The 17,020-nt window shown below is 41.3% G+C and overlaps 1 protein-coding gene across 1 annotated transcript in view; it reads right to left on the reverse strand.

Moving 5' to 3' along the window:
* Window positions 1–17,020, reverse strand: part of cntn4 (contactin 4) — a 97,366-nt gene that overhangs the window by 8,294 nt on the left and 72,052 nt on the right. Inside the window, exons 11-12 of the mRNA XM_041033436.1 lie at window positions 9,569–9,696; window positions 750–925 (exon numbers count right to left, since the gene is read on the reverse strand). Coding sequence (XP_040889370.1) covers window positions 750–925; window positions 9,569–9,696 — 304 coding nt within the window. The remainder of the gene's footprint in view (window positions 1–749; window positions 926–9,568; window positions 9,697–17,020) is intronic.

Here is a 17,020-nt window from a genome sequence, read left to right on the forward strand (position 1 = left end):
ACTGATGATAGAGGTACAAACTGATGCCTTTGGATGGAAAAATTACTTAGAAGTGAAAAAAAAAATCCACAAACATTCATCCATAGTCTCTTTTCATGACCCTGTGTGGCTGATCAGTGATACTTAATACTAAATCCTGTAGTGACACAGTTTCTTTGGAGTGAAATTTTTCCTGTATACACCCGAAGTATATAATTAGGTTTTGAACTAATGTAACATCTCTGGCATAAATCTAGTGTAATATATTTTGATGGTAAAGATCAGGAAGTTCATACAAGGCAACTACTGTGCTCTTTATTTCACATACGCTAAGCTTTTGCTTCTGTGCCTTTAAACAATACAACCTGTTGTTGGTCTGGCACACACAGTTAATTTCTCTCTGCCTGTAGAGCTAACTTTGCGTTGTCTCACCTACTTGCTGCCATTTCCCACTGGAATTTTATGTGTCATGTTCAGTATAGACTGAACTGTTGTGTTTATTACTGAAGTTTTATAAGTTTAGTTTTAATTGCCATATTCAAATCTACAGCCAAGCTATAATTTTATTGGTTTACAGCAAGTTGCCTAATTCCTTTCATTTCATTCAAAATGTCCATATATAAATGTGTTTCCTAACCCGCCGACCCCATTGTGTACACATCTCCAATCATTTGTCAGTGTACAGCTCTCACAACATGACAGCTGGTTTAAAAATCAGAGGCCTGACAGCCTCACACATTCAGAGAAATCATGAGGGATTATACACTTACACCTCCCACTTTTTCAAAAAATCCACCGTGGCTCCCGAAGTGGATGAGCTGCTCGTTGAAGAACCAGGTGAACTTGAGTTCCAGAGATGGATCGTGGCTCACTTGACAGGGCAGGACCACACTCTCCCCCACGGTGACGTCCAGGGTGGACGGCAGGGTGGTGATGATGGTCGGCTCTGAAACACACATTCACATCCATCCACATTTGATCAAACACACTCTTCGGTTCCCCTTCTCCTGGCATTAGAATTCAGTAGAGGAAATGGCTTTGTAAAAAGCCAAGCCCTTCCATCATCCTTATGGATATGTCAGACTCAGTTAATAGAAGGATATAGGGGACAGAGCACACAGCAAACTAGGGCGCACAGCTACAATAACTGGTATTAGTTTCGGCCTGAGCTCCTCTCTGTGGGGACTCAGAGACGTGTCTCTCCTGCATCCTGAGAAGCCTCCATGTGTCACTGTCAGCTCAGCCTTCAGCCTGGAACAACCCCCCCCCCCCCCCCCCCCCCCAATAGGCCCGAAAATTCCCAAAACGCACTGCTAGGAAAACAGTAAACAGCAGTGAGCACTTCTTCCAGTCACTACTCTCTTTTCAAGCCTGCAGTGCATTACAATGGCACCCCATGGGAATAAGGCAAGCGTCCCTTATCTGCACTTGTGTGTGAGCAGCTGAGGAGGAAGGTGGAAGGACATGAGAGAGGCGAAATAAGAGGCAGAGGCTTTGTTCTCAGAGTGCACAGCACCTATCTCCCTCTTGGGGGTGCTGTGATTACTTGGTTGAAATTGCCACTCTGAGCACACAGACTAAATTAACCATGGCAAATGATCCCTGGACAGGCATAGATTCATGTAGAAAGTGCCGGCAGTGCAGTCTTCATCCAGAGTGAATTTGATACCTTCATTGTACTGGTTCCCTCCCTCTCCTCCCGACACACACACACACACACCTACACACACCTCGACCACCATACGCTCCCAATGTGATTTATCTAGTCGTTTTCTGATATCAGGCCTGAACGCTATCAGCTGCTAGGTTTTGTCATATACACAATGAAAGTGTGTCTGAGAGGCCCACTACTCTATTGCTGGGGCTAAATGGTGAGCGAAGGCGGCGCAGTAAAACGTCGTAATAACACACAGGAGCTATTCAAGGGTCTCTGTCTGCTCTACCTGCTCTGTTTCTAAAGGCCGGCTACACTTTGTAGAACAAGTGCAGGAAGGAAATGGGAAACCTGAAAAATTTAAAAGGTAAAAAAAAAAAAGAAAAGAAAAGAAAAAAAAACTCCTCTGTAAAAAATGTGTCAGGACTGACTGTTTTGCAGGTTTTCATGGAGAGACAGTTACTCTAAATGATGTGAGGAGAAGGATGTAGGGGAAAATAAAAGGCTAAGGACGAATCTGCAGGGAAGTACTTACATGCACCCACAGTCAAACATATTTACTCCTGTATCTCTGCATGGAAACATACCATAAACATTTATTTCCTCTCTTATTTATCCAGGAGGACTGGTGTATTTGCATCTTTTCTTATATGAACTCCTGTCCTTGCGATGTGTGCTGCCTGGTCTGCTGCCTCCGGGGACTCACTGTGACAATGATGGTGGGAATATGCTCCCTTATTACCCTCCTCTGTCATCATTTGTGACAGATTATATGGACAACCAAGGTTGGTTACACAACCACACACTGGGCTCTTGACCATAATTTGATTGCTTTCTATCTTGTATAATGCCTTGTTACCTACTGCCACTGTAAATGAGAGGATAGTAACCAACTCACTTAGCGGGGTCAATCAGAGACATGACAGAGAGTGTGCTAACACGCCCAGACAGGCTAGGTGGCATCTCAGGGAGAGCTGCTCAGGTGGGTCAAACCCAGGCTGACATGTTTCACTTTTGCACTCACGATGCAGAAAATTTCAGCGGACACCTGTGCACGTCACAGTGTTTGACATGAATAATTGACCATAAATTAATCAACCATGTCAAACCAAGGGGTGTCCTGAACTAAATAAACATAGTTTAGTAGGTCAACGGACTCTAATGTACAGACATGGAAACCAGACTGTTTAGTAATTTAGAAGAAAGAAGAAGAATTTATAGGAGAAACAACAGACATTCAAGTGTTAATGATTTACTTGCTGACTGTGGCTGTGGTATACATGTACATGTTTGCACCTTTATTCTTAAAAGATTGATTTTGCTGCATGTTATGACCCCATGCCCACTGCAGCCTCAGACCTCTGTTCTTGTCTGACAGGACTGAAATCCTGATGTGGTCTCTGCTGTTGTAGCTCATCCATCTCAAGGATGGACGTGTTGTTCATTCTGAGATCCTTCTCTTCTCACCACAGTTGGTTTCTATTGGTTATCTGTGTTATCAAAGTCTTTTCTGTCACCTCCAACCAGCCTGGTCATTCTCCTCTGACCTCTCTCATCAACAGTCCACAGAGATGCTGCTTCACTGGATGCTTTTTGTTTTTGGCTCCATTCTGAGTAAAAACTCTTGAGACTGTTGTGTCTGAAAATCCCAGGGAGATCAGCAGCTTCAGAAATACTCAGACCAGCACGCCTGACACCAACAATCATGCCACAGTCAGAGTCACTGAGATTTTTTTCCTCTTTCTGGTGTTTGATGTGAACATGAATTGAAGCTCCTGACCTGTTATGATGTTATTAATTTCACCGCTGCCACATGATTAGATAATAGCATGAATAAGCAGGTGTACAGGTGTTCCTGACAAAGTGTTTAGTGTGTGTATACTTTGATTTTTTAATAACAGCTGAGTAATATCCTAAAACAGCTGTAGCTTTTAGCAAATGTAATTCGAATAGGAGAAAATCAGGTATTTGTTGGGGACTATTCTTAGCTGCAGATTTGTTTCGCTAGTGAGTGTTCACGTTAGCAGGATAGTGTATGTGGGACTGAATCAAAATAGACCACAGTGCCCATGTTCATGGTAAAGAACAAACATGGTCAGACATCCTCAGGGTCATGACATGTCTTATTGATGTGTTTTTAAATGTTTTTGGACCACAGATGGCACAGAAAGTAAGATATAACAGGCTTTGGATACACACACAATATCTATTAGTATGGTCAGTCTGTTGTGGCTTTTAGTCTTTTCATGAGATGTGCTGATCATCAGAAAAAAAAAAGATAAAAAAGACCAGACTTATAGTTTAAGGTCTTGTTAGGTTAACTACAATTACTTGGTTAAGGTCAGGGGAATATTGTTGCCATGGATAAGGTTAGGAAAACGTTGCTGAGGTCCCCTGTGTTAAAGTCAGCCAACCATCCGTATTGACCTCCTCTCTAAGACCTCTTGCAAGGATATAACATGGTCACAATACTTCCACATTTACTACTATGCCTTACTCAGAGAGGACAGAGGTGACGCTTACAACTGCAAGACAGCATTAGTCAGAGAAACGTAAACACAGGTGTTTGTACTAACAACCAATTTTCATTTCTGTGGTGAGAAGATCCTCCAGGAGATCTGCATTTAAGCCAATGTGAAAAGGAAAAAACACTAAACGATATCAAGTCTGACAGAGAAGAGCAGAAGATTCTCATCAGTGTTTTATGTTCAAAGAAATGAGAATCTTTTATTATTTGAGCAACGTCTACTTGAACCACTGCTGTTAAACAGCAACAACAATCACAGCAGTACAGATTCTATAATGGCAAAGGAACTGAAGGAAGTGTAGGACCCCAGACACCTAATGTAGCCAAACAGATGACTTACTGACACTGGTTCACAGTGGGAACACTCAAAGAAGCTGTGCAACAATGACATATGGTTGACCAGAAAAGAGAGCAAGCAAACGGTTACCAAATGGCTCCCTGCTCCTCTCCGAGGAGTACTGTCATGGCTCACATGACCAGTTTCACCAGACTTTCCACAAACAGCAGCCATCATGAATAATGCTTACACCCCCACCCACTCCAAACCCCTGCGGACCATCCCTCCCAGCTTTAATGGTCTAAAGCTGTAATGTGTAAGCATGAATTCTCCTACAGTGAATATACACCATAGTTCTTCACACAAGGCGAATGGTGTATGCTTGAATAATGCATAGAGTAGGGCACGGAAGAGCCACGGGCCACGTGATCCTGGAATTCTGAAAACAAATTCACCAGAGCAGCACGTCACCCTCACCCTCTCAGTGCTTCAGACTGAGACACAGGTGGATTTGGAGGCATGTAGCTTCAAGACAAACACGTAACTGTAGAGGAGATGGTATTTCTCTGACAGGTCAAAGCCCTTGCAGAGCCTGCCAGGATCTACAAAAGCTGACGGTACACACTGGGCTAAAGTTCATGACGTGTATTTGAAGGTAAATCACTGCAACATTATGCATCTTATTCCACGTTGCTGAAGAGGCCCTTCATTCCTCAGTGAGATCTCTCAGGTCATTTTGGAACAAAAATGTGGTGACCGTTACAAAAAGAAATCATTCCACTCCCAGTCTTACCTCCTCTTGCTTTCAAATCAACAAACCAAGAAGAATGCTTTCATCAGCACATCACAAGCTCCTCTGACATATTTTTTAAACATCACTTTTTTCTTCTCAAGGACAAACTTCAATAGCAGGGAAAACCTAGTCTGCATCGCTCAACAGATACATACACAGTGATCTCAATACTGTATTCGTATGCTGTGCAGTGGCACATCTGTAGCAATCTGCTGGTGGTCACTGACAGATGGCTGCTCATTATTTTTCTATATGGCTGTCAGGAATCACATTGTTTCACATAGTTGTTGGCATTCAACATGGATGAAAAGGGTTGCTTGGAAAAAGACCTCCTGGAGCTTGGTGTGAAACTGGAATGATTTGAAATGAAATGACCACTTCTTCCCTCCAGTGCATAAACTGATCAGATGATTTATGTTCTGTCTAAAACCTCCAAAAGCCAAAAACTGTCAAAAGCACTGATCAGTACCATCTTTTAAGACTGACTTCAAATCTCATGTGCTCCCAGAGAATCCTTTTTATTTTACAAATCTAAGAGTCTACAGACATGCCAGTGGCTCTGTGAGGCTTTGCTCTGACACAGTGTTGCTCTGAGCTATGATGCTAATATCAGCACGCTGACATGCTCACAATGACCGATCATGTATGTTTACTTTGTTCTCCATCTTAAAGTACCTTTAGATTATGACAACAATGACTGTGTAAGTTTAATACATGTCACCTGTATGAGGTGAGTATCATAAAATCGCAACATGAGTCACAACAATGTAAATAGAAAAATATGAAAGTAGACACTTGATCAAATTGCATCATCAATCATCAATCAGCTTTTATGTTTTGAAAAACACAACATAAACTTCCTTTTTCATTTCACTTCCATCATTAGTGTGTGTGCATGTGTCTTATTTTGTCCCTAAAGCTATTAAAAAAATGTCACATTCAAATGGTTGTGCCTGTCAGTGTATTTTGTGTCACTGCATACCACATTCTACTTGGTTGGTTTGTAGATGTGTGAAGCAGCAGCTGTTACATTGTGAGGATTTGGCCCTAAACTTCCAACACTAAATTTCTGAATTTTGCTACAGGTTACCAAACCTTCAAATGGATGGCTGGTTGACGTGTATCGAAGTGCAATCTAGGATCACTGCTTTGGACTGATGATGACAGATTTTGTTGTTGTCTTTCTCTCATAGTTGTCAAATTCTGTCTCAGACAAAAATCTCACACTGTAGGGGTCTTAGCATGCCAACATGCTAATTTGCACAAAACAGAAAGTACACCTGAGGCTTATGGGAATGTCAGTATTTTTTATTGGACAAATTTAAATTTCGACCTGATGATGGTGCTGGACGAAAAGTCAAGGGATCATCCAAGTTATTACAGTTCATCCTCTGGGGATCACTGATGTCTGAACATAAAGGAAAATGTCATGGCAGTCTATCCAACAGGTGTTAAGATATTTCAATCTGTAACTAAATGGAAGACCAAAGTTATGCTGTGACTGTAGTCACAGTACTGGATAAAAAGTGTTAAATATGACCATGACACAATGGCCTCTTAGACAGAACATCCCTTTCTTGTGTTCCAAACACCTGTGAAGCAGAGGGCTGCACTGATGCCTCACAGTGTTGGAAGATGAATTGCAGTCAGGGTTTACAGAGGCAACCAGAAGTGAACGCAGCATGATCTCAGAAGTTTTGAGTTCACTGACCATCTGTAATGATCGGAGGCAGCCCTAATTGCAACAGCTCATCTCCAGCGTAATCAAAATTCAGGGAGCACGTCTATAATCAAGTGCGATTAATCTGCTAATATCCCCCCAGTGTTGGAATAATGGGGACATTAACAGGGCTCATCTGTTGTGACTGCACCTCCGCTGTTTGCTAGGTGGCTTACTCACAGCAGGAGAAGCTGAATGCTTTTTGACAGGTATTTTTCAGCATTCATATCACCAAAGTCAATTTGAATAAACTACTGTCATCTCCCATAAGGGCTGCTCACGCAACACAAATTTCTCCCCGCTAAACAGGTTTCCAATCCTCAATGAAATAGTGCATGTAAATTACCCCATCCCATTTTCCAAACAATATCGACTGTGACAGAAAGGCACAAGATCATATACAAGAACATTTGTACATCAGCTGCAGAAAACAGCTTTAACATACGATGATGGAAAGGAAGCGAGTGAGAGAAGGTGTCGAATAAAACCCATATTCCCTTTCACAAGAATAATAAGTGGATAACGCTGCCGTCTATTTATGCTGAGAGGACATATGAGGGTGTGTTTCCTTGCAGCTTGATTGGAAAAATCACACACAGGCCATCGACCTGAACCTACAGTGAGAGCGGCAGGTTTCGCTGGCCTCCCGCTCATGCTGATTGGCTGGGGTGGGGGTGGGGGGGTTCTGTACCGTTTTCATTTCACAGTGTGTGATAAATGGGTAAAAGGACGGTCTAGAGTGTAACTGTCAGAGAGTAGCAATTCTGTGCTTTTCATTATGCCTTGAAGACAAGCAATTAACACATACATGTGCAAAAATACAACATTCATTGCTTACTGATTATTTTCAAAGAAAGCCACAGTCGTCAATGGGAGACAGAGTGAGGCATCAGCATAAATCAGCAGCAAGGTGCACTTTAAGCTCTCTCCACATCCTTGACTGCTGCTGACTTTCAAGCATTCATAATATATGAAATCTGTCTTTTATAATTCAACAGAAAGAGGAAACATGCCTTGATAGTGATTTACAGAAGACAGAGTTAGTGCACAGTTTTTTTTTTTAATTCCATTATGTGATGTGTTTTCTGGTAAAAAGGGAATTACTGTGTAGATACAGTGCAGGACATCCCTCTTGCTGTTATTCACATTGACATTAATCATTGTTTTTCATAGTATTCAATCAAGAACTAGCCTGTGGTGATAAATAAAAATCAATTAATCCAGGTTTCTATAGCAACCTCTTGGAAAAAAAAAATCCAACTGATATTTTAGTGAACCGCTGTTCTGTTGACACAGCAGTTCAAGGGATTTTACAGATTGTTAACTTGTAAAAGAAAGACAATTAAATGGATTGAACCTACAGAAGAAGAAAGAAAAGCTCTGTCTTCTGGACTTTATGAAAAAATGATTTAATATCAGAGAGTGGAGAGAAATATAAAACATTTTTCATCATATAGTCTGAGGAACTTGAAGGATTTTGGCACCACTTTATTAAATTCTCTTGTTTGACCTGTGCAAGTTCATTCCTTACCAGGTGAAAGGTTTACATTGGCACAGGCAAACAATTATTATTACGTGCTGCCCACATGTGCTGCTGTGGTTACACTGAAACATATTGTCTCTTAGGTCGGTGAATACATGTTCTTGATGTCAATTTGCGGAGCACGATCATGCCCAAAGGGTTTGCCTTAACGTCTCAGAATACGCTGCTTGTAGTGTAACTGAAGAAATACAGTGGCTGCTGTCTGATTTGTCTAAAAGATTTGATGTGATGGTTCCAACAAACTGTTGAAATATATATGTAAATCTATACTAAACCTCGTGAAATACGAGCCATGAACTTTTCTCCCTCAGGCCAATATACTGAGGATCAATACTTCTATAAATCTACACAAGCCAGCCAACAAGGAAGATCAAGGCAGAACAAATAACAATAACACAAATGAACCGTGCAACCTCTGCGAAAAGGAGGTCACCGTGAGGGTATAGTTCGCTTCGTGTCAACAAATCCCCCAGGTAGGAGGTGAGCACACTACCCCCCTGTGGAAATAGGACAGAAAAACAGCAGTGTGCACAGAATAAAACCACTCAATGCACAGCACTTTATACCCAGCTCACATTCATTTTTAATGAAGTATAATAAGTCACAGCACCAGAGCAGAAATGCAATCCCCAGCCCAGATGATCTAACAACACTAGGCTTTTTTCACACAGCATATCCTCTGACAGAACCAGAGGCACGGAGGCAGTGAGCTGAATGTTTTCAACACCTCTGCAAAAAGACATAGCAACAGAGGTGTCTCTGTCTCTCTAGTAATGACAGTGTAGAGAGAGAAAAAAAAACCTGCTCCTCATGACTTACTGAAGATGGAGAGAGGTGGTTGGATGCTTTAAAAATCAGTGTCCTTCTTCTCTATCTTGGCCATTTTTTATTTATGAAATCGAATACTTCAGGTTAGTTTTTCAAGAAGCAGAATGAAATATCAAGCAACTCTATGTGCTGTCAGGGTGAAAAGCATGCATTTGAAAAAGGTGTCCAGTAGTTTATTGGTCAGGGTTCCTGCTGACTGAGCGGCAAAAGAGACAGTGATGAAATGGAAAGAAGGAATAGGAAATACCTTTAACTGTGATGCTTCCTGTGCTGCTTGCCACACCAAACTGGTTTCTTGCCACACAGGTGTAGAGGCCTGCGTCAGATTTGGTTGCATTCCATATCCGAAGGTTACCGTTGTCCAGAATGGAGACCCTGTGGTTAAAAATGCAAATCATTTATATTACTGATGTTACACTGGCTTGTGCTGTTAGTAACAAAAGCTGTTATGCATACAACGTAGAAGTTTAACTAAATGGCATGAGGCTGACCTAGCAGCAAAGATAAGTGACTAATACAGAACAGAGAACATTTCTCAGTGTCTCTAATTAAGTTATGCTCCTTAGCAAATGACAACGATGAGAAATAGGACTGTATTTTCAGGGGTGATTAATTCAGCACATGACTTCAAGATATCTAGGACAACACTGGCTTCATGCCCTTTTTACAATGGCCACAAGTGCTTCAAAAAAGGTCAAAAGGCCTTAACAAAACTTGACATTTTCTAAATAACAAGCAAAAATGGAAATTGTGCCCTTGAAACCAAGGTACTGTGGGAAATCAAGGGTGGACCAACTCATCAAAGTACGCTGAATTTTAATTATCTGAAATGCTCTGCTGAATCTGCAAACTGTAAATATGAAACGGCGTCAGCCTGATTGTGAGGGGAGAAAATGATGTGTGGCCGGTAAATTGCTCCATTCACCTATGAATGAGTTCACCTGTGAGTCAAAGGAGTCAGAGAGAACAGACTCATCCACTGTGAGATGACAGAGAGGGTTTTAGAGATTCAAACAAACCAAAGAATGAACCAAAGGGGAGAAATTATGTTCTTTAATTAGAGTTCTTTATTTACAGACACAAACATGCACATACCTGTTATCCCAGACATATGCAAGCAATGTGCTAAAACACATACAGCTACAACAGTGGGTATATTTAGATCAACAATGAATCAAACGACGATGTGTAGGGATCGCTTGTAGTGAAAAACCTACCCGACTCTACAGTTCCCCACAGCTCCACTGAGAGTTTTAGCATCACGTAGCTCACTGTTCTGCTTACAGCTCTCATCAGTGTTGTTTTCAGACACAGCTCTTTCAAGAAAAATGCTCTGATAAACCCACTGTTTACTAACAGCCAGACAAAGTTAAAGACTAGCTCATGAACACAGTAGAATATTTAACATCTAAAGAGCCTTATATTCTCCTCAGGGGCTGGTAGAGACCATATGTCATGTTAATGCAGGTTCATTGATGCAGGTTTAAGATTAGTCTATGCTCAGTGTCTCTTCTGTTTCTTTACCAGATGTTTAACAACAGAGAGTCTAAACTGTGAAACCATCTGGAGAATGTAAGTCCAACATTCACTCTTCTTTAAGCTCTTTTTGGTCTGAACCAATTCCTAATAACTGGTTCTCTAGTTGCTAAATGTTGCACTATGTTCTGCTATTTAGTGCTAGGCAGGTAGTGTATATTGGAAAGCTTTTTGGCTGAAAACAACTCTTTGTAACCTAAAAACAGCGAATTAGAGAGATGATAAATGGTAAAGTTGCCACTCACAAAACCAAAACATCGAGTTGAAAGATGTTATAAAGCACCACTGAGTCAGGTAATTGTAATTGTGTAGGTCCATCACTATGAATCAAGTAGTCATGTGATCGATCGATGATAGGATTATAGCGGCTTTGAGGTTTCAAAAAAATCTTTTTAAACCAGTGCCATTTTTTAAATAATCACTTCACTTGAGTAAGTGTGAGATTTACAGCCATTCAGCTGGTTACTGGTTATTCCTTTAACCCTCTGACTCTTAAGTGTGAAGCACCAATTTAAAACAATCTGTCACTGCCGTTTTCAGATTATATTTGGCAGTTCAAGATAATTGATGACCAAACAGAGAAGAGTTTAATAGCTGTGGTTGGGGTCTAAATTACACATGACACAGAAAACAGTTCAGCAGCTTTCACTGTTGTTATATGAGCAAGGTGTTTGCACCAGTGATGCATTTAACTGGACGTATTAGTGAACTGCGGCTGATGCACTGTGACACAACGTTATATATTTTACAGTGCTTCACCATCACAGTCTTTTTCAAGTGGTGGATGTGATAAGAAAGTGCAGAGACAGTTAGTGTAAGGTAATCTACTTGGAAAACCACATGGAGCTGCTGAGTGGAGACTTCTTGGTTTATATGAGGCTGAGGGAAAAGTGCTGAATGCAAAGTAGCCAACAATGACCATCAGTTACATGCGGGGCATATCGCTGTGTGGGATGGCCCACAGTTAATGACATCAAACCTGGAGGCTGATAAATTTTAGGAAAATGGCCCATTAAATGGTACCACAGTACTACAACAGACCATAACCCTGAGCAGAGTAAGCACAATTAACACAACTGCTATACATTAATTACATCGCTGGTGCTCCTGTATTTAGCAGAGTTAGTGGAATGAGTCACATTATCTTAAGGAAAATGTGAATTAAAGGTAATAGTTTTGCGTTACAGTGAGCTTTTTTTTCCCACCACATATGCATCCATTATCAATTAACTAGGGTAATCTGTGAGGGTGAAAACAAATGGGAAAACATAATATTTTAACTAGAACAAGCTCTGACCCAGTTCAAGTCAGCCAGCACAAGCCTCACAGCAATACCTCAACATAACTAAATACCTGCATTTGTGCACTGCGTTCTGTATATCCACAATCCCCTTATCCTCAGGGACAAAACAGCTATCATGTGGACTTGTTCACCATGCATCTTGTAAGAGGAGGCTCTGCAGAGCTCTGAGAGCGAACAAGTGGTGCAGCGTGCAAGTACAATGGCTCTTATAAAGAGTTAAATCCTCAGTATCCCTCCTGTGGAGCCAAGACCATTCTTGGCCATTCACTGCATCATTTGCCTTCTTTGTAGCTTTATATGAAGACTGAGGAGGCACCTCCCTTTCACCGACATCACAGAAAGAGGAGCAGACCGGGTGTCTGCATAAGTGTTCATCATTTTAGTCTGAAGCTAATGGAAGAGCAGATGAGGTCAAACACAGTAGAAGTCAACTGAGGCACAGCAGTGGTGAATAAGAGATGGAGGCTTACTATTAACACATTTCAGTTCTGCTCCTGTCTTCCCTCTCCTCTGCCCTAGCCCAGACAACATGTCTGCACCATGTGCCCATTATGTGAGGAGACATTTCACACCTCCATCCCGAGAGAAGCCAGCGGTGGGGCAGGTATCAATAATTCACAGGTGAGATGAACACAAGTGCCACTCCTTTCATCCGTGCCTCACACAGGTTTAATGGACATGGCAATAATTCTCCTAAAAGGAGGCAATTATTTTGAACACAGCGAGATGGCCAAGTGCACTCGCGTAATCCTAAAAAACACAGGTGTGTATTTTGGATGAGATCAAGCCTCTGAGGACAGGGGCAGCACAGTGTTGATCCTCCCCGCTCTGTGACAAGATGAAAGAGACAAATAACATCAGTCACTGAGGAGCTATCATGGGCACTGTGAAGTGGAAATCGCAGGAAAGAGCCTAGTCCAAAGTAAAAGCCTGTTTTTGTTATTTCCTTACATTCTCTTTGAGACACTGTTAACAGATGCAGACGTTGCCTTTTTGTAAGCTTCCTCACAATCAGAAAGGCACTTGAAAGGCTTGTTTTGATGTTTCATTCAGACATATTTTGTCTTTGATCTGTCTGATAAATTCTACGTTGTGAGAGGAAACTGTCACAATCTAAATAATGAGTCACAAAAAAAAATAGGCAAGAAAATTGTGAGTTGAGAGCAGCATCTTTGAACTAAGTGCGTGTGGGCCTAGAATGTGGAGCGAGTTTCTAATAGTAGCAGCGGGAGCCTCGTGCTCAAATAGTGAAATCATGTTAGCTCTCTTTCGACATGAACACGCTAACTCGCTAATGCCGTCGAAGAATAGCAGGGCACTCATGAAAATTCAACATGCACACAATATGTGTAATCAGAGATCAGATTCTGATTTGAGAGTTCTAAACAGGGCCGTTCATGAATACTTAGCGACTCTGAGATGTCATGGCTGATTGCAGGCTGGAGGCCTGTGTGCTCCTCTACTTAATTAATAGGGTAAATAAAAAGCTTGTGAAAACAGGGGTTAAGATTCTATCAATGGAATTACTCAGCCATGAGACCACAGGAAGCGTGATCGTCACAAGCTTATGGTGATTTCACCAAATAATTAGTCTCAGCTAAGGCCTTCTACACACAAAGATTATTGCCTCAGTGCACAGGCCGCTTGCTCAACTCACCACTGCAGCAGACTTTCACTTCCAAATACCAGTTAACTAAACGGAAAAAAGTAAGAGTGAAAAAAGTACTGCAGGGGATGTGTTTGATATTGTGTTTGCCCACCGCGGTCAGCTCACAGATAAGGTGAGGTGTGTGTGTTACTATTTCCGATCCACATTGACCGTCATCGACCTACCTGCAGGTGATGTTTCTAATCATAATTGTATCAAAACATCAGTGTTGCTAACAGTGCTGGAGGCGAGAGGCTGTAATGTGGCGAGTGTGTGGAGAAAGAGGCGAGGTCACCATATCCTCTGAGTCGGGACAAGGGGTGGGACCTAACTTCAGGTGTTGATCTATGCTCTTGACTGCTTTAAAAGCCCTGAAGTGCAGAGGGGGGAGGGGCTGTCTGAGATAAATTGAAAGGCTGTCTCTCCTCAGGTTCCCCACAGTGTGCTGTGCTGGAGAGAAACGGCCTTGTCAGCGGCATAAATCAAGCCCAGCTGTGTAGCGTAGACCCAGGACGCTGAAACCTGCCGAGTGCGATGCAACTGCGGTACAACTTCTGAGATGCCTGCTTTATGCAGCATCATGACTAAATGAATGTGCCTTCTATTTTCTTGTGAAGTTGTCAACATCAAGGTTAACGGTCAATTAGAGACCACAAAGCAGGTATGCTCCTTTTTTTTGTTGTTCTTTCAGCCAACAAAGCGATTGGCTGACGCTGGTGAAATAGGGACACCTGGGCATTTACTTTTGACAATTCTCCAATATAGGTGTAATTGATATTGATTTTTGTTGTACTCAGACCTGTACCAATGACTCTCACCTTGTCACATGGATCATTAGCTGCAGCAACCGATCAGAGCATTACCACATGGCCCTGTGATCAGAGATGATTAACTAATTTGAAATGTGAAGTTGGGAAAATTTGAATGCTCTGAGTCAGAGTTAATCAAACCAATTCCAAAAAAATGATATCACTATCCAGCTAACTCTGCAGTATAAAGGTGACTCTGTTGCTTGAATGACAGGTTAGCTCTGGCCATACTCAAACTGGTCCTTATTTTCTTTTTTCTTTTCATTTTATAGTCTACTGGTCAGTTCACCACTTAAAATTTTGAAGATGCCCTGACATTTCATCTAGGGCTGCTATAGGTCAAAATTTAGTTAGTTTAATGCTACTTAACAAATGTTTACATGTTAAAATATTACAGTGAACATGGTAAACTTTATATCTACTAAACATCAGCATGTTGATGTTGTATTGTCATTGTGCCAATATCAGAATAACAGTATGCTGACATTAGGGATTAGCTCCAGCACCATTGTGCCTAAGTAACATGTCATAAAGCCTCTAGCTTTGACTGTAAACTTTGCATGTAGCATGTTGAGCAAATCTGACCACAGTTTTAACTATAAACTCTTCTGTGTTCAAGTATTCTCATCTTTTTAATACAGCCAATAAAAGGGTCTTTGAATACTTCAATAAACGTGACCCCAAAAATATCAAAAGCGTGTCGTGACTCTATTTAATTTTAAATTTAGCCCTGACCTGGTAACTATCACTATTTATTTTCTACAACTATGTAGACAGGAAGCTGCACGCAATAGACATAGAAGTCCAAAAAACAGAGAAACAAGAGAAAAAGAAAGAGAAGAGAGAGAAAAGAACTAGCTAACAGTTAGATGTTAGAAGTTTGTATTAGTGACTTTCACTCTGACACCAGGCATACTACCTGCACATTACCTCAAACCCCTTTATAGTCAGATTGGCCATCTCCCCCGCTGCTCAAAAAAAAAAAAAAACCCTAGAGAACACAGTGTGATGTCTTATTGCAGAGTGAGTGACCAGTGTATTGAATCTAACTTGCTTTGGAGGGTCGAAGCTAGGGGTTGTGCTTTAAATATTCCAGTGAGTCAGTGCTCTGCCTGATTACATTAAAAATGCCTGGTGGCCAAAAAAGCAGCACAAATCACTCCCTCAGTGTTAGAAGTTATTAGGCAGCTCAATTACAGTTTACTCTACCAGACTTTGAGTGGTAAGAAACCACTGTACCTTGCAGACAATTACCATCAATCGTGTAGAAAATGCCCATCTGACAAGGATCTTTTGGAGGTGTCAATCAAAGCTCAACAACAATATAACAAGTGCCTTTGCAACGGCTGTTGCACGCAGCTCTTGCTTTAAGATAGAGCAAATGATTAAGAATGATTGACACAAAATATTCACTCATTCTCCAAGTCTCAAAAAAGGCAGGCTCTGCAGCCAGAAGGGCTATGTGCTGTTTTTGTCTATTCGGCTACATTACTAGTGGAGTAAGTTGCAGGCAATACTTGAAATGACTTTCCTTTTGGTTCATTGTGTATTGACACTTGTCTCCGGGGCACTGGCTAGCATTAAAGCGTCTTTGCCAATACGGTTGCTTTATAAAAACACGGCCAGGGGACAGGGGTGCTGGGCTGCGACGCAAGTATTAATCTCTTACTCCGTGAAATGCACACTACTGCCACAGCTCCAGTGTATTTTACCATAATGTAAGCAGGGAAATGGAAAGTTCTTCCCTATAGCCTCTTTTTTTTTTCCTTTACTTTTTTGATAGATACAGCAGGCATTGTACACTAACTAACTTGTTACAATTTATTAGACCATTTGAATATTGGATTTTTCCATTCCAGGAATTGGTTGCTAGATTTATTTTTATTATTTTATTTTAAGAATAGTCTCAATATTCATAATGCTGAGATAAATGAAATTAAATGTACAGCACAATTTGGTATCTGGTCTCACTTCAACAATAAAGGGAAAAAGTGCTCAGGATGACAAAATGTCATCAGTCGTGAAGATATTGTTACTGTGTTAGTGCCTATAATGAAAAAATAAGGACAAAAACTAATTTTCTCCCCAATCCTCTCTCTCACACATGCACACATGTAGTCTACTGTCTAAGGACCTCGGTGCAAATGAAGCCTCTCAGATTAAATGTTGTGTAAAAGTGCATTTTTTATTGGAAGTTGTCTTAATGAAGCAGACTGATTGAGAACATGTTAACTCCCGTCTGTGGACCACGATGTGATTGTGTTGGTAATTGCATTGCGAGGAGAGGGAGTTTATCGGCCTGGGCCACACAGGGGTTTGCGTATGTACTTCCAGAGGATTCCTTTAATCGCAAATTGCTCTGCTGGTCTATTCCCCTTCCAGAGATATTCATCTCCTCTCATG

Source organism: Toxotes jaculatrix, chromosome 3, assembly GCF_017976425.1.
Source record: "Toxotes jaculatrix isolate fToxJac2 chromosome 3, fToxJac2.pri, whole genome shotgun sequence".
Taxonomy (NCBI): Eukaryota; Metazoa; Chordata; class Actinopteri; family Toxotidae; genus Toxotes; species Toxotes jaculatrix.